The sequence below is a fragment of the Sturnus vulgaris genome, chromosome 4, assembly GCF_052056855.1.
Source record: "Sturnus vulgaris isolate bStuVul1 chromosome 4, bStuVul1.hap1, whole genome shotgun sequence".
Taxonomy (NCBI): domain Eukaryota; kingdom Metazoa; phylum Chordata; class Aves; order Passeriformes; family Sturnidae; genus Sturnus; species Sturnus vulgaris.
Genome location: NC_142246.1, coordinates 14,728,275 through 14,751,559, shown reverse-complemented (window position 1 = coordinate 14,751,559; position 23,285 = coordinate 14,728,275). Strand labels below are relative to the sequence as shown.

Sequence of the window (23,285 nt, the reverse complement as noted above, 5' to 3'; positions counted from 1 at the left end):
CCCCAAAGATACTGGGATTTAAGGAATTGAAGACAGATGGAAAACTAGCTAATGTTTCCTTGAAGAAAATAGCTGAAGTTAATTACATATAAGGGAAACCTCCAGGTAGCTTAAGGTTGAGTGTGGATGCCACATGCATTATTTGTGCTGTCTAAATTAGAACTTTAAGTGTTCTTTCTTAAAACATGTTAGGCATCAGGTTTTAAAATAAATGCATCCATTATGACTGCTAAAATTCTATGGATGGCTAAGGATGTTATAAAAATAAAGCTGTCTTTCCAGTTAGGCATTAGTGTCATGAAATAAAAAAGAGGACAATGCTATGTGTGACCAGGCCCTTCCAGAAAGAAGACATTTAGTCACTACCACTCTTGGAAAACTTAAAATATCACAGAATGATAGGATAGGAATGTGTGCAGGTTATCTGGCCCCAGCAATTGCTCAAATCATGGCTAAGTATAAGGTTAGATTGAGTTACTCAGGGTGTTCTTCAGTTCTTCAGTTTTTTCTTCCACCTCTATGGATGAAGAGTGAAGACTCTCTTTGGGAAGCCACTCTCATTGCGATTTTTTTTTAATGCTTAATCAAAATTTTCCTTCTCTTCACAGTTTGACCATCATCCTTTGTCTTTTCACTGTGCATTCCTGAAAAAGAGTATAGCTTCATCTTCTTGAAAATGCTCTCTAGGTAATAGAAGAAATTGTCCTTTCTGGATATTCTTTCTAAAGATTTGCTGCTATAGCACAGAGAAGTGTCTCATGGAGAGCTGTGGTGTTCAGACTTTTACAAGAGTCTGACACCCATCCACATGATTTTGCAAAGATTTTTAAGAAATGCTTCCTCTTAGATGAGTATTTTTTTTAAGAATTGGTGAGATTAAGGGAAACTGGGGTAAAGAGTTTCAGCATGGCTATGTCAGGATAAATTAGGTGTTTTCCTCCCAAACATTATTTCCATTAGGGATTTGGTAAAGCAGAAGTTATGGACTATGAGTCCTTGAGTCCTAGAAAACAACCTCCATCTCACCCTATTTGCATTCTTCCAAATGTCCTTACTTTCACATGGGAGATCACAACTGGAAGAAGAAAAGAAGCAAAGTATCTTTTCACCTCTTCAAAAACTGTGTTATAGCATTGACGACAAATCTTTTACCAGTAAGTTCTAAATTGTCCTGATCAGTAAATTAAAGTACAAAATCTTTCAGATTGCCTGGTAAAGTATGTTTATGTTTGTATGGATGGTTATTCCTGTTTGCCTGTTTTCCTATGAGATTCTTCTTTTAATTAATGGTTCAGGGATGTCTTGAAAAGCTTTATATATATATAAATGTTAATTTCTCTAAAAATCTTCCTGATCAGGAAACTCCTACTGGACATCCCATAGAAAACTACCTCAAATTTTTAATATGATATTGTTTTACACCAGGGTATGGAGACAGCATAAGAGAGAAGAACTTTTCAAGGCAAATAACAGAGTTTAAGATTCCTGAATTAATTTTTCCGTTAATGCTTTTTCCATTGGTGTTGTGCTCTGCTGAAATGTCACTGTAATGACAGATTTTAAATTGTTTCTTTCTAGGATGTGATGTATGAATAGTCATCTTATTTCAGCAGAATCAAGCAACTGGTGAGATGCACTGACAAGAACATAGACATACCCTGAGCAGTCTCAGAAGTGGTGACATCTGTCCTTCAGCTCCGACGTTTTAAATTGTACTGCACCTTTGCCTGCCTTACAAATTAGTAACAGTATGACTGGATGCGCATTAAAAGGGAAGTCATGTCCAGGGAAGAGCTGTTTAGGAACAGCTATTCCTTCCTTGATCATTCTCCATGCAGACAAGCACAGCCTGGTTCCTTTCCCTTGTCTGTCTGAGCAGCCCTGGCCCCTCTGTGTGCTGGCTGTGCGGGCTCGCCTGTCGCCAGCTGGAGCCCTGACAGCACTGACAGTGCTGTTCTCTGTGAGACAGGGCAACAGACACCAATTACTGATTTTGCTCTTTGTTTACTTTAAACAAGGATCCCAAAGGGTCCAAAGCATTCTTTTTTGGACCAAGCATCTTCCTCTCATTTCTGTTTCTCCTAGTGGCTCTCTTCAGTGTCATCCCATCTGCTCCTTCCCCTTCTCTTGGAGAGCCTGGAGTTTCTACAGGTGCATCCTGAGCTTTGCTGCTTCTCAAGAATTTCCTGTTGCCACCAGTGCTGCTTCTTGTATTTTGCAATTCCCAACTTCTTTTTCCTTTAGCCAAAGTGGTGGGTTTGTAACAAAACAAAGTCATAGCTGGGGCTTGCACATTGATTTTGTCAAGGACCAAAGCAAAATGCCAGGAAATCTCCTACATGCAAACTCTGCTCTGGTGGGGAAGGAGGTGGAGTAGCTCCGGAACAGTTTGGGAAAACAGGTTGCTTCATTCTTTTGTATCACCTTCATCACTTTTTGTTATGCCTTTCTATTTAGACATGTCAGAAAATGATGTCCTAGGCAAACTAGAAAAACACATTCCAAAGTGTAATGTTTAAAGCACTGCTCTGCTAGTGGGAGACCCGTGTTTAATGACTCATTTATTCTACCTGAATCAGGATATGAACAAAGTATTTTTTACTCAAGATAGATTTAATTTATAAAAAATATAAACAGCTGTGATAGTCGAGTTTGCAAGTAAGTGAGAGTTGTACCAAAGCTACATCCTATCAGTGGGGGATCTATGATTTCTGATGAGGCTGCTGTACTTTTCTTGTGCAAAGCATTTCTCAAGGTTTAATTTAATGCAGAGGAAAAGCACATGCAGTAATCCCACCAACTTTCATGAAAATGAGTGCTCGTTTTCTCGCCAGTACTAATTGTTATGCTGCTCACACATTCTGAAGAGAAATACCCATAAGGCTCCCATCCCACTGAGGCAGCCAAGGAAACAAAGTCGATACAGAATTAGGCTCTCCAACTCCAAGAAAGCGTAAATAGCACAATTACTCCTAAAAGAACTATAGAGCGTAGGTATGCCACTTGGAAAGGCTTCATGTAATAGGTCAAAGGTCAAAAAAGCAAAAAACTTGACAAAGATCCTGTCCAGTTGACAACTGTGTAAAATGTGCTTTTGTATTCATGTGCAGAAATATTTGTCTGGGCTTTGATGCTGCATTTTACAAGACTACTGGTTATCCTTACTGTCCTTAACTACTTTTCAAGTGATATATGTCAAGTGATATATGTCATACAACTCCATGCTAATGTGCAGTGCTGACAGAAAGTTCTGGGTGAAAGCCCAGAGCATACATTCTGAGTTGTGGAAATACCAGCTCTGGATTTTCTGGTACCTTTCATCAGAGGGATAAGTAAAAATGAAGCTCAACACAGGCCAGCATGTCCTACAATTGGAATTTGGTATCAGAATGTGGTAACTGTAAATGAGACTGATAGCACTGTATATTTAATTAGCATATGCAGTTTGATAACCAAGATGCCTTGGCAAGAACAGAGCCTTGAAGATTACAAGAAGATTGAATCAAGTCTAGCTGACAGGAAAGAAGATTTAACTAAGTAGAAATGTAAAGTTTGTCTGTGTGATGTTTAACTAAATGAATGTAGCAAAAAATGTCTAGCCTTCCTGAAAATGTTATATAAGCATATGTAGCTTAGAGTAAAATCCGGATTCTGATCACGAATCAGTGGTCCCTGTCTCTCTCTCAACCGTCCGTATCAGAATATTTAAATTTCCATGGGATACTTATTTCTACCCATTTGCTTCTTTGCTTGCTGCTTTTCAAAATGGCACAAGGAGACTGAGGTGCTTTTCCACATCTGCACAGTGTAGCAGATAGAATGCCTGTCATTTCTTTAGCACTCTTGATTTTACTTGCTGCAAATGGGGAAAAAAATCTTCCTGCAGTTTGGTAATCCAGAATCCACCACAGTCTTGACTTACACAATACTTACATTCTTTATGCCTACAATACTTAGATTCTTTATTTATCAAAGCGTTCATACCTGATGCCAGGCCATATCAAGTCTAATCGCTGAGAGGTGCCCAGACAAATGCAGTTAGTGGGTTAAAAATATTTCTTTGTTAAGTATTGTAATGAAGGGCATAAGATACTCCAGACATAATGGAGGAATTCTGGAGGATGGTCTCTGTCTGCACTTAGGGAACTTACCACACTGACTGCTTTCACATCCCACAGGTATTCCTGGTCAAATGGTTACAAGTGAGAGACCACTTCACAGCACTGTCTGCTGCTGCAAGGAAATGTGTACTATAATTTCTGCCTTTGTTTTCCTTTTACAGAATTTCCAGCAGCATCATTTTCTGCTCATATATTTTGCTAAAAATACAAAGTAGCTCATCTGAAGGAAATCAGGTTCACCTTAGCTGTGGCTGCAGAGAAAGGGAGAAGGTGGGAGGAGGGGGCTGCCAGGCAGCACCCTGTGCAGGCTGTGAGCCCTGTGGCACGCTGTTAGGGGACATATGTGCCACTCTCCCAGCTCCAATTTCCTGCACCAGTCTCCCTGCCAGCCTGCACTGGAACTGTGCTGCTGCCTGAAGGGAATCAGGAGCTCTGAGCTTGCCTTCATAATCTTCAGGAAGCTAGGAAATCAGATGCCTGCAGATTATAAACAAAGCTTGACAAATATTATTTGCCTCTTACATAAAATTGCATGTAAATTTAGACTGGGCAGAAGCTGGAATTAGGAAAAACCTGAAAATAAAAAAAAAACCCTTGTGAAGTGTTTGAGCCACCCTGACATTTGGCTAAATTAAGATACTGTGCCTCCCCATACTGAGCTATTTTAAACCAAACTTCTTGGCTCTGCTAAAAGCATTCTTCTTTCACTTCACACTATTGTTGAAGCAAAATATGTCAGAATTATTTCTATGTAATTCAGTTGAGAAGAACACTATCAAAAGAGTTAGCTTTCATGGAACAAAAAGTATTATTCAAATTCTTCAGGTTTCAGGTCACATTTCTCTACATTTAAGATTGTTGATTGAAAACACAGTCATGTCAGCGGAATATCACATCAAGACCACCAATATGACCAAAAATAAACATCGGCAGTATAAAAAGGGCAGAGAGGTGATTAAGTTGTCCTTGCTTTATTCTCATAACTTTTTATTCCAGAGCACTCAAGAGTTTGCATTTAAAAATAGGCAGAGCAGGTGTGAGCAGATGTACATATGTACATGCACATACATGCTGGAAAAAAGAACTACTCTGAATTAGAGTTCAGCTTCTGTCAGATACAATGTCTGAAATGCATGTAGCAAAAAGAAAAAAAAGTAGGCTAGTAGGAGGGGAGATTATATTAACTTTTACATAGGAATGAAGAATGTGAGATAACTGAGCTCTTAAGTCCACAAAATAGGCACAGAAGGAAATACTGCCTTAGACTCAGTATCTTCCACAGCTCTCACTGCAGAAATGCAGTACACCTTGTAATGCTCCTGTATATAATGTTTTCATTTGCCATAAGTAGTTGGATATTAATAGATTTACACAGGATTTTGGCATCCAACAGGACTCAAAATTAAGTGATATACATATTGTTTTCATCTGAAACATTTTCTCCCTCAAATTCACATCTGGAGACAGCTGTTTTGTAGTACTGTTTGTACAAATATGAATGGTTGAAACAGTTTGAATTTATATTTGGGAACTTCCCCAGGCTTATGAGTTTAAGGAAAGGGGCAGATGCCTTTTGTATAAAATTATTTCTCCGCATTTAGTACAGCTCTTACACTGCTAATCAGAGCATTTCCTGAGTGTTCAAAACGTAGCACAGACTCACCTGGCTGATTGTCACCACTTAAGTATAACATGTATCTGTAAATAGTGCTATTCACATCCTTATAGATAAAGAAATTTTAAAAAGACATGTTTATGTTTCTCCCTCCCTCTGGGAGTAACAAATGACCTTATTGTTTCTTGCTTTGCTGACACTTTCTGCCTCTCAGCTTCCAAGACGCCAGTCACACTGTTCTTTGCACAAATTAAAACCATTATGTTAAGCTCAGAACAAATGATTCACACTCAGCTTGAAATGCGCTGCCTCTAAAAATCTCAGGAAACCTATGTGTCTAGAACTTTGCCTTGTTGCTTTTTTTTCTAGCTATATTAGTTGGTTAGCTAAAAATCTTTACAGATCTTCCCAAGTTATTTAAGCAAGTTTGAGACACATTATTGAATAGGCATTAGAAAAGAAACTTCTGTCTTTGCTATGAGTTGAAGTAAAGGGAAAAGATGAAAGAACATTAGAAAGAAAACACTGCAAGAGGTTCTGAGAGTGTTGTTTTTGAGGTAAGGTTATGCATTAAATAACCTCAGTTGTTTAAATTGTTGCTATCCTACTTTGTATTTTAATTATTTTTTCCAAAACAGAATTATTTAGCACTTTCTACAGAGTGGTACCATGTGTAACTACCAGCACTGGCTGTGCTGCTGGAATCAATCACATGCAGAGGCTGGAAAGGTTTCATAAGCTGGAAAGCAAAAGTTGGCCAGCTGGGGGGCTTGGCTTGTGGATGGAAGTTGCCTAAGAGGCACATGGTTAATGAAGCTGTTCTCTGGAGCTCACACACAGCTCAGTAGGTAGGACACACCAGCCCTGATGATAGCATGGACACTTGGGAGCCTCACACACATGACAGTCTGTGGCCCAAAATGTGTCATGATGTCATCTGCTGTGGGCAAATAGAAGACTGAAAATTGCTTGGCTTTAGTAAGCAATGAGATGTGACTGTATTACAGATACCTTTCTTGCTACTCTGGAAGCTGCTGTAAAAAATAATACATGAAAAAAAACCCAATAAAAAATGATGAAGATGTTCAAGGAACTAATCAAAGGATTAAAGTTACAGCACAGATGGGGAACAATTCTGAGGCATAATACAGCCCAGATTTTCAAAGGTCTGAAACTCCGGATTTCAGTACTTTTGTACTTTCAGTACTTTTTTTGTGTCTGAAACAGTTATAAAAATCCTTCAAGCTGGAGCCTAAACTCACCTGTGACCTAGGCAAACCCAAATATGTGTGTAATGTAAAGAGATTTGCATGAAAATCAAATTAAAGCTTAATACAGGCAGGGAAACAAGACAAATAAGCGACTACAACATATTTTAAACATTTTATCTTTCAAACACACAATATGATACACTTGCATCAGGGATTGAAAGGATGTAAATCTACTATGGACCCTTAAATCAGATTCACTGAGATAACAGGAACATCCTCCCTAAGTTTTCTCACAACCAGTCAATACAAACACAAATAAATAATACAGAAGCTAATATAAAATGTGCAAAAAATATCTACATCAAGTTATTCTCTAGTGGAATGACTATTTTCTTCTGAAGATTTATATGTCATCTTGGTAGCTGGATGTCTTGATGGTTTAGAGGAGCATCTAGTTGGAGCACTGGAATTCACACAAGTAACCCAAGAAACCTTCAGGCTGGCATCTGCTCTCTCCTCAGTGTGTTCTGAACCCTGCTATCCAAGCTTACTGCAAGCAGGCCAATGTCTGACTTGGCAGGTTCTTATCTGAATTTGATATACCATAAATCACATTGTGGTGGAAAAACTGTGGAACTTTCTAGACCTGGTATTTCTGACTATTTGCTGTCTAGTGGCCAGGAAACAGCCAGCTGAGGAAGAGCTGTGTTGATAATGAGGCAATTGATATTATGTGGTAAAATACTGTAGGCAAGTATGCACCCAGAATCCTGCTACACCCTAGTTTTTAAGTTTGGTCCAAGTACTGGACCACTTATGAAAATGAGTTTACTTTTTCACTGTCTTACCTACTGCATCTTGTATCAAGTGAGCAATCTAAGATCTCTCACACTTGAATTTATGTTTCGGCCTCCCAAAACATGATAATCGGTCCCTTAGTTTCCAAGGTCAGATGCTAGGATGGTTTTACAAACAAGTTATCTCTGTGGGTGATGCATGACAGACATAGTATAATTTTATTATCTGAAATATGTGAACAGGAAGTATTACTCTCAGTTTAATTCTGGAGAATAAAGATAAGAGGAAATAGCAATTAACTTATTATAGAAAAAGAAATGAAAATTAAGGGTGAGGCTTTCTAGCAGCTGTGGGATAATTTTTGATACTAAAATAAGCCAGTATCTAGTATGCAAGTTTAATATGCAGGTTTGCCAGACCCAAAAGTAGAAGGAAACTACTGTTAGAAATTAGCTGAAACCAAATTTATAGCCAGCTAAGGCAAACAGAGGATATGGATTCAGTTGATTAACTTAGTACACTAAAGCAAATCTGAACAAAAAGCCTGCAAAAGAAACAAACATGAGCTTGTTCCAGCTGCCTCCTCTGTCTGAAGATATAGGTCCTCTTTGTGCAGCTGATGCAGATCTGAAGAAGAGAAAACAAACAGGATGTTCACAGCACAGAGCTGAATTAGGATTCTTTTAAATATCAGGGGTTTGTTGCCAAGGGTGAAGTTTGTGGCCCAAGTGCTAAGCTGGAGGTTTCTTTATATGCGCCTGTCAACAGAATCCCTTTGGCTGTCATGATTCTGTAAACAGAATATATTTGCAAAACCCTGGGAACTCTTCTTTCTACCTTTACACCAGAGCCTTCTTGTCTCTCCACATCCATTTGCTTTCTCTGGCCTCATGCTTGTGATTTTATAGTGCTCTTCTAGACAGCAGTGGCCCTGGAGGACTGTATTTTCACAGCACTTGGTGCAATAGTATCCAGATCCACTTCTATGTCTCCCTGACATGTCAATAATGGGAGTAATACATACCACCACTAACAGCTTGCATCTGCCGTCCTTCCTGCTTACATTTGCAAGCCATCTCTGCCATCTAGTGGGTGTTTTTTACTCACAAGTTTTTTTCTAACACCTTTACAAGCCAAAGTCCAAACTGGACTCAGCAAGTGTACAATTCAAGTCTGGAGAGGAGTTAAGGGGCACCACCACCAGGTAAGAAGCCCCAGGTACATTACAGCACCTTCTAGGCCATCCTTCTGCTGCTCTAGCAGCTCTCTCGTTTGCTATGCCAAAGTAACAGGAGTTGTGATGACATAAAAAGTCACTTGTCCAACTCTGATATTTTGGGGCTCAGGATATTATTCTCTGGAAGCTGAGAGGCCAGCTATCAGCCTTGTAATAGCAAATAGCCCTCGTGAAAGGGGATGCATCAGAGCCTGCATGCCTGTTTCACGGTTTATTATGGAAATATGAACACCGAGAACAGCTACTCTGCAAAGCAAACTTTTCCTAACAGATACACCCTCCAAATAGTGACACCCCTACTGACCAAACTGCCCCCATGTGCCCCCATCACAGAACAGGGATCCACCCACACAGAAAATGTACCTAGGAAGATAATCATCAAATACTTTATATGGATCTGCTTAAGGCTCTTTCTGAAAAGGCAGCAATTTTCTATGGAGGTGGTGTTATTAACCGCAGAGAATTAAGTGATTTTGCGAAGAATGTAAGTATTCATTGGCTTGTAGTATTTAAGTTACTTAAATTGCAGGGAGAGGCAATGATAGTTTTGCATTCAGATTGGGAAGCTCTATTGTGATTTGGGATATATAAGAAATTAATCGAACTTATTACAATGCCATGCATACAGGATGGAATACAGTGCTCGTGAAGGAAACAAGCAAGGAAACTTTTCCTAAGGAGGATGAGAACAGCTGAGTTGCTCAGGAGTTACCCCAGGAGTATGAGGAGTGTGAGACTGGTGTTTCAAATACACCAGGGATTTTGTTACTTTGAGTACCAACATGGAGGGGAAGGAAGGGGCGGCTGCTCCCTTGCGTACACACTGCAAACGCCATGTGGCAACACTGCAGAACTGCATGCTCATCCCTTAGCTGAAAGGAGAAACACGTTAATGGTTTCCAAAATGCTTCTCATCCAGGTTTACTCAGCTGAATAACATACCACATCACAAAACTTTGAGGAAAATTATTTAAAACCTGGGAGAGGAGAAAAATATTCTGTTAAAAGCTCAATGCAATATTGTATTTTTCAAAGTCCTGCCAAGTGCTTTTTCTTCCAGTTTGTTAATATTGTCACTATGTTCACAGCTATTATTTTGAAGGGGATTACTGTATTTTCATTTGACATGTGAACAAAAGCCTTACCACTCAGTGGCAGAACAAGGAAACCCCATTTTACTCCACTGTGCAAGTGGAATTTTGTAACCAATCAAAGTCCTAACAGGAAGTCTGTTCTGTGATCTACTGCCTAGAAGAAGTCTGGGGCTATCAGAGGTATCTATAAACTCACCATTTTCATAACATTGATATGCTTGTGCCAGGATATAATTTGCATGCAATAAATGTTGCATGGCAAGGTGAGTAAAAGTTCTCAGTGACCAGCAAGAACAGGGAATACTCACTTTCTCTGTATGTGTGCACCAAAAACTGTACGTATGTTACAGGAGGTGATATCCACCTCCTTTTCTGTACTGTGTGAAGAACTACAGCCCCTCTCAGAAGCAAGCAAGCTGCAGTTGCACCTCTCTGCTGCCATAATCAGGGACAGCAAATCAGGATTTTCACAGCAGAAGTTATCATTGCAATATCACATATGTATTAACAAACAAAAATTTGCATGTGCTTGAAAAGGGAAGAAAGGACAGTAAGAAATAAAGCATGGATTATCCATAAAAAGAATGTAACTACAAAACAGTGTTATGTATCTATATGTTCTACAACATTCTAAACAGTGAGGAAGTTCTCATACAGATGTTCAAGTATCTTATGTGTACCTATATATGCAACAGCATATAGATTAAGAAACACAGAACTGAAAACAATAATCTTTACTGTAAATTCACTGAAATACATAATAAATTAATTTAATGCTCTTTACATAATATAGATAAATATAGATGAGAGTTTGGGAATAATGGTTGCTAATTAAGAACTTATGTCTTGGATGTAATGTACATTTTTTGTAGATAACTCACTAGCTCAAGGTAAATACATTAAATATAGAGATTCAGTTTCACACAAAATTGAGTTTAAAAAGAAACTTCCTCAAAATTTAGAACTGAAAATTCCAGTGGCTGGAGAAATATCCTTTAGATCTGTTGCCATTTGATCTATACTTTCATTATTCAAAGAATCATATTAATGAAAGCAAGTTCAAATTTGTAATAGAGTTTATATCAGAACAGTGATATGTACAAACTTCACATCATCAATAATGTACAGTGTTGCTATGTGATCAGTGAGAACCCATCAATTTTGAACAGCAGGTGCTCACAGACAGCTGTGCACAATTTGTGAATAGAAATTGCTAACTCATTCCACAGTAAGTAACAAATTCAAGACCACTGTTTATTGCATATGGGGAATATATAACAGGTGGTAGAGGTGGGATCTGTTGAACTGTTGACTTCTGCATAATTTATTCAGTTGTAATGACACTGAGGATAGGTTGAACTTCTTTTACTTACGATGCAAGGGCACACTTAGAATCATCAGGATTACCCAGGCAGAGTAAGAACACTACAGACCTGTGAAAATACCAATTTATTTAGCACCTTTCAGGAAGACAACTGAGAAAAAAAAATGAAAAAGTGAAACAAATCCATAGTACTATCACGTTTAAATCTTCCCTTCATTAAATTTATCTTACAATCTATGGGAATGACTAGAGCTGTGAAACCTATTGTGAATAACTGGTAATTCTGAAGACATTCAGTAGAATTTTAACTGTTGTTTAGTTTTTAAATCCAAATACATGAGGCCATCTTCTGTGTCTGACATTGAGTAAGTAGAATGTCCCACTCAATCATACAATAACATGTAGTGTTTTGTTCAATTCACAACCAAAAAATGCCAAGTCTCTAAAATGTGACATCATCCCTTCAACATATCAGCCCCTCCTGAAGACACAACATTAATGGCACTTCAGTATTCAACAGTGAGAATCAAAATAGATAAGATGCTTCTGCAAATGCATCATATTAATAAAAGGTTTTCACTTACTTGTTATTGTCAGTGCAAGTGACATCATAACCAAGAGTTTTCAGCCTGGTTTCTAATGTCTTTACAGTATTAACTCCACAGGAATCTCTGTGAGGAAGGATTTCAGTATTATTGCAAATCTTTTGTTATATAATTTCTTTTCACTGAACTTGATGGAATTAGTAAAGTAAATCCCCATTACTTTGCCTCTTCTGTATCCAAAACACCTCCAGAAGAGTGGTATACATTGCTATTTATGCTTCGTTTGCTTATATTTCTGTTGTTTCACAAGTTATCCTCAGTTTACAGAGTCTGGAAGATTAGCTTCAGCCAGTGCAGCATTTTCAGATTCTATTCACCAATAGTCCCACATTTAATATTTGACTAGACAGAAAAAGATCTAAATAATTTTGTAAAATAGTAACTGTTCTGTTTGTAATACTCTTTGGCAGCTATTTAGGTAGTGATAAAGTTGATGCTGTGTGTCTTTACAGAATAAGTTCGTTATAATAAATGAGAATTATATTTGGTGTTGGAAGCTTGTTCTCTCTCTTGAATGTTGAATAATAGAAAAACACAGAGAGAAAAAACCCAGAAACAATCCTAAACACAGCTCCTATTTCTAGCACTGACTTTTTAATTTGTAGTCCAATTAGTATAAGAAAGTTTACAGAACTTACTGAGACCTCTAAACTTGCACCAAGTTAAAGTATTAAGGCCAGTGCTACTTATCTGCTGGGCAGTAAATACCCATGAATAAAGAAATCATATGGAGAGCAACAAAGTAATGGTAGAAAACAATTAATAAACATATACAATTATTCCCATGCATCCATTTACTGAAACACAAATTAACATTCAGTGCTTGCTTAGGAAGCACTTTTGCAAAAAAAAAAAAAAAAAAAAAGGGCAACTTTTGCAAAGATGAGCTGTATGTTTTTTCCCTCCCAGAAGGTATAATTCTTTGATTTAGAGAGGCAGGCTGAGAAATGCTAATCTGAACTATGCTATGTAGATTCCACAGCATTGTGTTAAAATATACAACAGACTATTCTGTTTGGACTGATTGGTTTTGTTATATTTGTTTATTAGTTATTTGTTTGCTTTAATTATATTACCAGAAATATTAGAGACTTTCAAAGCCTACATGTTATTACTGGATTAAGTATTGAGAGAAAAAGAGCCACCTGATGGTATTTGGCTGCTTCTACAAATTTTCAAACAGTTAGGATAGGTGAAAATGAAAAGAAAGCATATGGCAAGGTGAAAGAAATATCACTCATTAGCACTTAATCTGAAATTCAGATTGACTCTTAATAAAACTTTTCATGCTCTATCTTCATTCAGGGTCTGAGATTCACACATACATCTAACCAAGAGTTGGCTCCAGATCTAATATTAGAATTTATTTATATTTTCTCTAATGCTGGTATTTCTAAACTCTCTGGGAATGGCATGTTATGTCTTCTGTGTTCACAAAAGCATCTAAAATATTTTGCTTTAAGTAGTATGAAAATAGAATCAAACAGAAAGATAAGGTGAAATTTTAAAGACAGGTCCAAAAGGGAGAAACGGATTTTTTTTTTAAAGGCATAACTTACATATCTGGTCCTTCGATATCATCCACAACCCAAATGACAATTTGTGAAATTTTGTCTTTCTGGAGATTAGGTATTTCATAATCTGCAAAAAAACTGATTCAAGAAAAAAAAAAATGAACTGTAAAGAACATGAAAAATAAATAGTCTTTTCCTCCTCTGCATTAATGAAGTCACCTAAAAGTGAAACAGAATGAACTTTTTAAAATGCAAAAACAAAACAAAAAACATTTAGTATTTCCTCATAATATCTAATCTAAGAAGAAATTAAATCCAAAGGTTGATTTTAATGAATCTAGATTGATTTTTTTGTGAGATTCCGGCATTTCAAAGCCACAGATTTCTAACCCTTTTAGCAAGATGTAGTGAAACGATTTCCAATCTTTTAGGTTTTTTTTCCCTCAGAAAGTTTGTAAGGGCTGTGTCTTCACTGAATGCCTGGTCCAAGTCTGGGCCTAGGTATCTCCTCTAATTTGCTATTTGCCTATCATGCTTCTTAAATGTCTGTATGAGCACTGCAGTGTCTCTTAGCCCTTTCAAATGTTCTGAGACCTCCACGGAGAAGAAGGGACTGTTAATTGCCACTTCCTGGATGGGACCAGCAGTGACAATGTGGGTCTGTCCTCCTGGTCCTTCAGGCAAACTACCAGGGCTCTGCTATGGAAGCACAGGACATGTGCTGCTTGTCAGTGTCTGTTGGTTCATGAAGTTAGCAAATTATTTCAAATTTCTGGGGAAGTGGAACAGGAGGACAGATATCAAGAGTTGCTTCCTCCAGTCAAGTCTGGTACAGCAGTGGCTGCCCAGTAGCAGCAACAGCTGGTTTGCCTTTCTGTCCAAGGCATCCAAGCCTGTCCGACTCATAGTGAAAATATAACAAAAAATAAAGATTCCAACTCATTTACTCAGCCATGCATATGTTATTGCCAGAAAAAAAGAAGCTTGTTCCCAAATCTGGAGAAATGTTTAACTAGAGGTGCCAGAAACCGTGGAGGAACAATGTACAAGTGACTTCAGTAAAACCAATTTTTGAACTTCCTACTATTATTAAAGAAAACTACCAACTAAATTCATACTGTGTGAATGAGAAAAGTTATTTTGCCATGAAATGAGAAATAAATCTTAACTGAAATGATATCAAGTGACTTAATGATGATTTAAGTGTACAAACTTTAAAACTGAATAAACTTTGAAAGGGGCTTTGAAATACTTAAAAACAGACCAGAGAGATGGTTAGGAAGACAGGCAGATCTTTCAGATTACCTTCTCCTATTAATTATTCAACTTCCAGCTTTTTTCAAACATGAGCTCTCAAACAAATTCAGTCATAAGTGGACCAGAAGGTACACAGCAAAGAAAACAGACGGAGTAACTGGCTTTGTTTTTCTTCTTGGCAGGCTGAGTTCCAGTGGTGATTTCACTGGTTAAAATACCACCAGACTGGCAACCCAGGGAATTGGTGGAATTTATGTGTGTGTGAGATATTTTTGAATTAAAGAATCTGTAAATTAACAGAAAAAAGGAATCCATTTCTAAAATAAGGAATCTTATTTTTGTGAGATGCTAGCATTTCAAAGCCACAGATTTCTAACCCTTTTAGCAAGATGTAGTGTAACAACTTCCAATCTTTTATGGTTTTTTTTTTATCCAGAATAAATTCTGGGTATTGGTCTGCTGCCAGGTATTACCATCTGCAGAAGATCTGATCCTAGCTGACCACTTGACCAACCCAAGGAGATTGTATAAGTCTTTGTGGTTAGCTGAAAGCTGTGTACAGAGATGGATGTTCTGGGGGACAGAGGTAAGTAGTTAGGAGGTGTTTTGGAAAAGATAGTTCTTGTTTCTTTCCTATCCAGAGTTAAAATTGCCTTTTCAATGGTCATTTTTAATCCTCAGTGAATACACAGGAGGAGGATCTCTTCTATGGGTTTTTAAAAGATGTAAGTTTTTGATCTGCCTTGGACAGGACAATTGTTGAAGTAATAAAGAATGCATTTTTTTATCACAGGTAAGTAGTCACTACAGACACAGTAGAAGTTCTAAAGGGTGTACTTTTACAATAAGTTTTGAATGTAAGCGTAGATGAGCTTCTGCATGGTGGTAAACCTCTGAATCAGGAAAAATACGCCTGTCCTTAATATAAAAGGAACTAAGGAGAAGAGGAAGCTCATCTTTGCTATTATCCTCCTCAGCAACCTTTTTTTTTTCTTTCTGAAACCATAATAGACTTCAAACTATGTCCACTCTTGGTCATGGGGAATACTTTCCTTTAGAATTGACCAAGTTTGCTCATAGGCCTGACAAAAGCTACACTCCTTGTAACAATATCCTGTACTTGGACATATTCCTGAAGAGAAATTGTGTAAACACTCATCTTTTTGAAAACATATACATTTTGCCACAGTATATTGGCTGACTTGAGGGCAGCTTTCAGAGCATTCACAGTGCTTGCCACAGCAGTTTGTAAAATGCAGGAGTTGAAAGGATTGTTTCCATCCACAATGTATTATTCCTTCAGCTAGGGACAACTTACAGTTTTCCCCACAAGTCAGCAGACTTCGATGCAATAGCTCCTTTCAGCTACACTTCCCATACCTTGTGCAGCAGAAGACCCAAATAATTGATTGACTTTTCTTTTTTGTAATCATCAGACTCTACACAGAAATCAGTCAGTTCTCTTACCCTGGCTGTGGATAAGCTCCTCCATCTGCAGAACCATTCAGCAAGACATGTATCACCCCAGAGCTGTGCTGTGCATACTGCAATAGATAACAATGCTTTGCAGATCTCACAGATTTGCCAAATAACTTGATATTTTATTGCAAACAACAGCGACCAAGGAAAGAATTTTAGCACGAAGAATATCAGAACTGCAAAAAAATACTAGGCTAGCACGATAGCAGGTCACTGCAGTGAAAAGCACAGGAACCAAACAGGCCATGGTTTAATTCAATGGTTCTTCTCAAGCTATTTTCTCTCATTTATAAGTAATTTCTTCAGCACAAGAAGAAAGCACTTTGGCATTCTCTGTTGATTTTGATTTGTGAGTAAAGGGTTTTCAGAAACACTGTCAAATGTCACTTAGGACCTGTAATCAGTAGACAGTCAGTGTGCTTATTGTGCTTAGTATATGCTTTATATTAACAAAACTAACAGAATTTTAAAACACTAGCTAAGGTGAATGTTAAATTCTTCTTGCTAAAACACTGCAGCCAGTCTAAAACAGTGTATTTGTATCAGGGGAAACAATACAGTAGAGTTACAGATTTAAATCTGTTTTGAACTAGCAATGGTTTTTTTCCTGAACTACCCCAGACACACTCGCAGATGTATGAAGTCAGCACTAATACAATATTTACAGTGATTGAGGCCATCCTCCAGAAAGAGTCCACTGCATTGTTTTCACATTCCACCGTTGTAGGGCAGGATTCATAGTCCAGTCCTGTAGGAAGGCATGTGATTTGTGCTATTAGAGAGATGATAGTGACTATAAAAAGTGACATTAGAAAGCAATTAAATATTTTTGTGCATTACTCACTGAACCCACAAGATCGTTTGACATAGCACTGAAAGCTGCTGTATTTTTTCAGTAATTTTCCATCCTTCGTAGTTTACACAAACACTGACATTCTGAGCATTCAGAATTAGGCTGAAATGGTTCTAACTCTGTTCCTGGGATGCAGGGAGCTCCAGATTCAGATGACTGAGAAAGAGGTTTATCCCCATTGCAGGACCATTTAGATTTCATTGTGTGCTCCCCTGACTGCAATGTTAAATATTCACACGATACAAGAGAGAACGACACAGTGAAGCTATCGCTGATTTTTCATGGGGAAAGAGCAAATTTAGTTTCTCCAGAACACAGCAGTTGGTCTCCATTATGGTTTTACAGATAAATGCTTAACACAGGACTTATTGTCTTACCAGGGCTGTCTGCCTGCCCACACCAGTACAGAAAATCTGCAACGAAGCCAAACAGAGTATCACCCAGAGACATGTAGCGACGTCCTCTGTCAGCAAAGCTATTGACTAATAGCTGATTATTTTCCCAGAAAAGAGACTATGGGGGAAAAAAAACATAGAGAAGAAATGTACCAACACTTAGGTGTGGACACAATGAGACTATGGGGTATTGAAAACAGTTTAAAACATGCTTTGGTATTTCTTCCAAAATCAAGCTAATAACCAGAAATTTTAGCTATCTCTTTAAGGGAATGGAGTTTTTTTATGTTGGGGGGGGGATATACCTTTTGATCACAGGTGACTTGAGGAACATTACTAGTTTGATGAGAAGGGATATAGTCCTATTTTAAATATAGCTAGGCCTATCTTTGCCTGCCTCAGCAGACAGATCTAGGGGAAGGAGAAAAAAAGGAAGATATTTACAAGACAGATACATGCTACCAGAAATCTCTCCTGTTGCTATGTTGGCTTACGGTGTGAGAAAAATCATATGTCTAGATGTTATTTCTGTGTTTGTGGAACTCCTCATGAATTAAGCTATGTTGACAGTACTAATTGTTGGTTTAGCTTGTACAATTTAGAAATGAGGAATAATTGTGCTAGAGTAAAAACTGCATTAAAGCACAACACGTCTTTTGCACTTTCACAGTTCTTTGAAATTGCCAGCACCCTTACTGTTTTCTTGCATAGAACAATGTCCTCTCTCATTTCTGCTTTTGCTTGTTCAATGTTTAACATGTCACTGTCATGAGACTTAGCTGTGAGGAGTAAAAGCCAAAGATGATAGCAGGCACAGCATTTGCAGCCAGAGCACCTAACTTAGCGAAAAATAGAAGTGGAAGTTCAGTGACGATGGTAGAGCTCCCAACACAGCAGGAAAAATGGGGGATCTCTGTAGCATAAAAAGAGACATTGCTGAGAAGTAACTGCATAAAATAAATGGAGCCAAACACATTGAAACATGCTATCAAGTCTGAGTCTAGTTTATAAATGACAGAGTCTAATTTATAAACCACAGAACAGTCAAGAAGAATGACTCACAAGTCGGATAGATACAGAATGACTTGTCAATTTTGAACTGTGTCACCTAAAATCTGTTGTATGTCACAGGGCAATTAACATAAAAAATTATTACCTTGTTAGGTGGAATCGTGTGCAATGTGAGATTGATAAATAATTCATAATCCTTAGGTAGAATGCTGCAAGGATCCTTGTTAATAAATGCATTTTTAAATGCTTCCCATATCTGTGAACAATTCTTCTCACTGTAATCATTGAAACAAACAAATAGCAAAATTGTTTTTTCAAAGCCGAGCAAGAAAGATACTTGTTCTCAACTCCTTCAAATACCCCAATTAAAATCCTTATAAGGTTAAGGCAGAAAGCTGAAGTCAGGGTGGTAAAAAACTTGTAGCTCAGGAAGAGCATAGAGATCTTGTATTCTGAGTCATAACTGCAGCAGACAAGGAAGAAGTAGCAAGGGAAATATTAGCATTTACAGTGTGGAATTAGAAACAAATTATGATTCAATAAAAATCTTAGTAGGTATGGTATACATAGGGAGTTTGCTATCCAGCACTGTAGAAATACTGAAGAAAAAGCTTTCTTTGAAATTCTCTAGATTCAAAAAGCTATTTCAAATAAACCATAGCTAAATATCCAACACTGCTGGAATGCAATAATGCTCTTAAAATGTCAGATTCAAATGCAGGACGAGTTGCTAAAAAGTTTTGATGGTAGAATAAGGATTGTGACAAAGAGATGCCTTCTGCTTCTAGGCCCAAGGATTGTGCAGTTTTATATTGCTGGAACAAGTACAGTGACCAGGGACTGAGTGGGACACACACTGTCACTATGTAGTAGCTACAAGAACTACAAGAATGTTGTTAGTATTCAACACTTCAAGCGCTGAAATAAGATGCCCAGCTGTGCACTCCAACATTTTCCTTCTGCCTCCCCTTCCCTTCACTTCCTCTCTTGGGAATGATAACCTCCATGGAGGGACAAGACAGGCTATCTACAGATGGAAGTGTCCTATCCCTTTGGGCTTTCAGGATCTCACCTGTCACAGCTGTGAGCCTGCCTGGAGTAATTCAGAAGGGAATTTCTACTTTCATCACTTTTCCACAGTACCTTCCCCACATAATGCTGTGACAATGTCTGTGCCAGGAACACTGCACAACAGAATAATTATGTTATGTGCATACAGCCTTCCTAGCATGAATAGGTGTCATTGCAAAGCTCTAGCTTGAACAACAGTAGTCCTGATAGGTAAACCAAACTTTACCAATACAGTGTTTTGATCATTTAGTATCATCCATAGACAGCATGGTTTCTGCTGGTACAGGTTCTTTAGGGAGCTGCTTTGTGACACTGAATGTCACAGCCACTTTAAAGGACCCCTTGTGGTGAGCTATGGAGGAAATAGACCACAGATTTTCTTACAGAAATCTCTGGTCATGCTTCCAACAGCTATGTAAAAATCTCCTAAATACTGTAAGCAGATATGGCTCTTGACCTGAAAATTTTCAGTGATGTAATATGATCCTTGATCAGTCATTTCAAGGTTTAAACAGATTTACTTAATAAAAGAATTTGGACCCTATTTCTGATTTCAAGCTGTTATACTTTGGCTTCTGATAATTGTATATACTTAGGTCTCATTTTGCTAAAGAGCTTCCTACTTGAAGCACTTATGTTAGTACTTGTGAGTTATGATCAGCTGAACTTTTAACATCTTTCTTGACAGTTGAATCCATCAGTAATTTTCTGGTTAATTCACATATTGCTTTTGTTTTTTCATGACTTCTCATCCAGGTTTGAACAACCTGTAAATCAAAAGGATTATTCTGCTCTGATACTCAAAACTTCTTAGCTGGCAAAAACACTTTTTGAAACTACAGGGCAGAGAAGGACTGCAGTGCAAGAAAATTCCTTCTAATCTTAGTAGACACTAATAAGTCAGATTAATTTCACATTATTTAGTTTAAAAAATTGTTTTCAAAGCTTCCATGATATACTACAAATATGGAGGAAAAGCACCACAGGAACATTTGTGTTATTTAGCATACTCCTGTTAGGAAATGTCATCTATGATCTTAATTCAAATTCTTCATTTCTACATGGCCACAGCATTTTTAAAATGCCTCTCTTGACTGCCATTTTGCATATAATGTTTTAACAAGTGGGAAAGTTTTTTCCTATATTCCCATAAACATCTTTATGTTTTAACTATGTTGTAGTGTAATGGCATGTTTTGCTAGCTTCCTTTAAGTTAGCAAAGTATTTTTAGAAAATTTACTCATAAATTCAGAAGCAAAACCTATCCAGGTGGTCATGACTCCATAAAAGCTAGCCAGGGGGCAACTAAGAAACAGACAAAGAATGGAAAGGGCTATAAATAATTAGAATATCTGTTTTGCACCTATACAATATGAAATTTCCACTTTGTTTTGATTACATTATTTGCTTATAGACCTAAAGGAAAGAGATAAAACCCCACATTATATAAAATGAGTTGTGTAGCTCTTCTTTTAATAATTCAATTTTTGGTCTAAATTCAGGAAAATCATCCTAATGTCCTGCCTGGCTTCATGCTATCCTGACCAAGAATATTTTGATGAACATGTTCAAACTTCTCAATTTTAAAATCATGTTGTGAAAATGTGACCAGAATTCATTAGATCACAAAACTATCATAACCATGAGATATACAGAAATGTTGTATTTACAGAATATTGCATTTACATCTCTAAAAGTCCAGATCAGTTAATGATATGGTTAAAATTTCTATAGTAACTATCCTTTATGTTGCTCCTTCTATCATATTCTATATTATTATTCATGTTCTGCTTCAGATATAAGTGGCACCTATTAAGTCCTGCAGGAGCCCTACCTATCTAGAGCCTACTGCAAGACCAGGTTACCAATACAAGTGTTAGCTAAGTTCACATATTTCACATTATGTATTACATTGTAGGAATATAGAAATCTACACTTAAAGTTTACTTCCACCTTCCATTGCGACATGTTTATAAATTTGCCAAGCTTGAACTGTTCCACTGAATTTGCACTGTTATTTGCATTAGGATGATCTTTTTCCTTCATAAGAAATTGAAAGAAAACACTCCTGATAAGTTAAGAGTGTTATTGTGCAGAAATCTATTGTTTTGCCTTTGTTCAAAGTGAAAAATTTTTTAAAGTCATTTTTCTTCCTCTTTTTCAACAGGAACTAAAAATGGAAGGTTGAAGAAATTAGGTGATATTTGCAATACCATCTAACCCTGCTTTAAGACAGCAATTCAGTGCTACAGGAACCCAGCCAGGGGCCCCTCTGCAAATACCTCTTCACACTGTTAGGACAACTTTTTAGTGGCAGAATAAAGGGCTGAACTCCAGGAGACTGTCCTTCTTATTTTCTTCCTTTTTACTGAAGCCCTTAAAAATGCAAGGAAGACAGAAAAGTGTTCATTTTAGCAAAGTGTGTGATTTACCTCCAATTCTGTGTAATTAGCACAACCAATGAAAGCTCACAGATAATCCTACTTGAGCAGTTGATTGGTACTTGATTTTTCAGGTAGCTGAGCTAAACAGGTTCCCTCAGTACACAGGATAGCTATAAAGCAAGGTGTTGCCCTTCTTCCATACTGGCATGCAGGGCAAAGCTTGTCTTCCCAGGAGTGCTGTCAGATTTGGTACTTCCAAAACACCATCCCTGTCATTTCTGTGTGTTGTTCCCCTTACAGAAAGTAGGGCAAGGGAAGGGAGGGGGCAAAAAATGTGAAATAAAGAATTGAAGGATTAAAAGTCTTGCCTCCATTACACTACTTTACTTAAAATATGGCATTCATCAAAGTTATTTTATTGTTTCCAGACAGCTACAAGCATGTTGGTTTAAAAAAGGATCACTTTCATGGCTAGAAGCATAACATCAGGCTTCTGATTAATAACCATTTTGTACAGAACATAAATAACTAATCACAAGAAACAGGCAAAACTTACCCAACAGCAGGGTTCACAATTCTAATATAATCATAGCATCTTCCAATGACAATACTTTCCAGGTTTTGAGTAGTACCTTCACCTTTCCACTTCCTTCCCTGCACTCCTGAGAAGCTGTTCATACACAGAACAGAGACAAATAAAAGAGGAAAAAAAAGGCTCATCATCATGAATTCTTGACAATCCAAATTCTTAAAAGACAAAAAAGAAATAAAAAAGGAGAATTCAAAGATACAATTTAAATGGAAACCTGCAGTCTTAACGTTTAATATTTTCAGTTCTAGCTACAGCTCAGTACAAGGGACAAAGACAGAAAAATAAACCCTGCTGGGAACTATAACCTAACTATTTCCTGGAACGATTGCAGCACAGGAATACATCATTTCCTCATGTCTAAACTATTCAGAAAAACAAGAGACTTTTAAGGCCACCTGGTGATAACTGAAGAGAATTACAGTATATTTCCGTATATGAGAAATTACAGTATATGTAAAGGGAGGGAAAAAAACCCTCTACCACTTAAATACTTAGGATGCCTTTGGTTTACTTAATACTCCTTGCTGTGCTACACCTTCCTAAACCACCAACTAATGCTTGCAAGCAAAAAAAAAAAAAAAAAAATCTAAAAGATGCAGTTACAGTAACGATAGTGTAAATATCCAAGTCCTCGAGTTATCTTGTATCACACATAGGGGTAACATTAGTCAGTCTTTTTCCATCTCTCCCCTGGACAGTGACATTTCGGTGTGTTGATATGTGC

The 23,285-nt window shown here is 37.5% G+C and overlaps 1 protein-coding gene across 4 annotated transcripts; it reads right to left on the bottom strand.

The window, feature by feature from the left end:
- Positions 1-7,937: 7,937 nt before the first annotated feature.
- BST1 (bone marrow stromal cell antigen 1) lies at positions 7,938-22,794 on the bottom strand. 4 transcript variants are annotated; one of them, XR_015803034.1, is made up of 10 exons: positions 22,526-22,794; positions 18,660-18,789; positions 17,486-17,621; positions 16,921-17,003; positions 16,244-16,320; positions 13,565-13,657; positions 11,985-12,071; positions 11,450-11,509; positions 9,695-9,854; positions 7,938-8,372 (listed from the first exon to the last, which is right to left on the bottom strand). XR_015803034.1 is itself a non-coding variant. In XM_014883204.2 (9 exons), exons 1-9 carry the CDS (start codon positions 22,693-22,695, stop codon positions 8,258-8,260), a joined length of 951 nt encoding a protein of 316 aa, XP_014738690.2. In that variant the 5' UTR covers positions 22,696-22,794; the 3' UTR covers positions 7,938-8,257. The 4 variants fall into 4 exon arrangements, 2 of the variants coding, with proteins under 2 accessions (XP_014738690.2, XP_088019293.1); XR_015803033.1 differs by having other exon boundaries at positions 9,765-9,854; XM_014883204.2 differs by lacking the exon at positions 9,695-9,854.
- Between the last annotated feature and the right edge of the window lie 491 nt (positions 22,795-23,285).

What these genes read in the sequence shown, in the direction of transcription:
- BST1 (XM_014883204.2), bottom strand. Translation starts at nt 22,695, where the DNA reads ATGATGATGAGCCTTTTTTTTCCTCTTTTATTTGTCTCTGTTCTGTGT. An exon ending in ACACGATTCCACCTAACAAG is followed by an intron (nt 17,622 to 18,659) that starts GTAATAATTTTT and finishes TTTCCCCCATAG; the next exon opens with TCTCTTTTCTGGGAAAATAA. An exon ending in TGGGCAGGCAGACAGCCCTG is followed by an intron (nt 17,004 to 17,485) that starts GTAAGACAATAA and finishes GCCTTCCTACAG; the next exon opens with GACTGGACTATGAATCCTGC.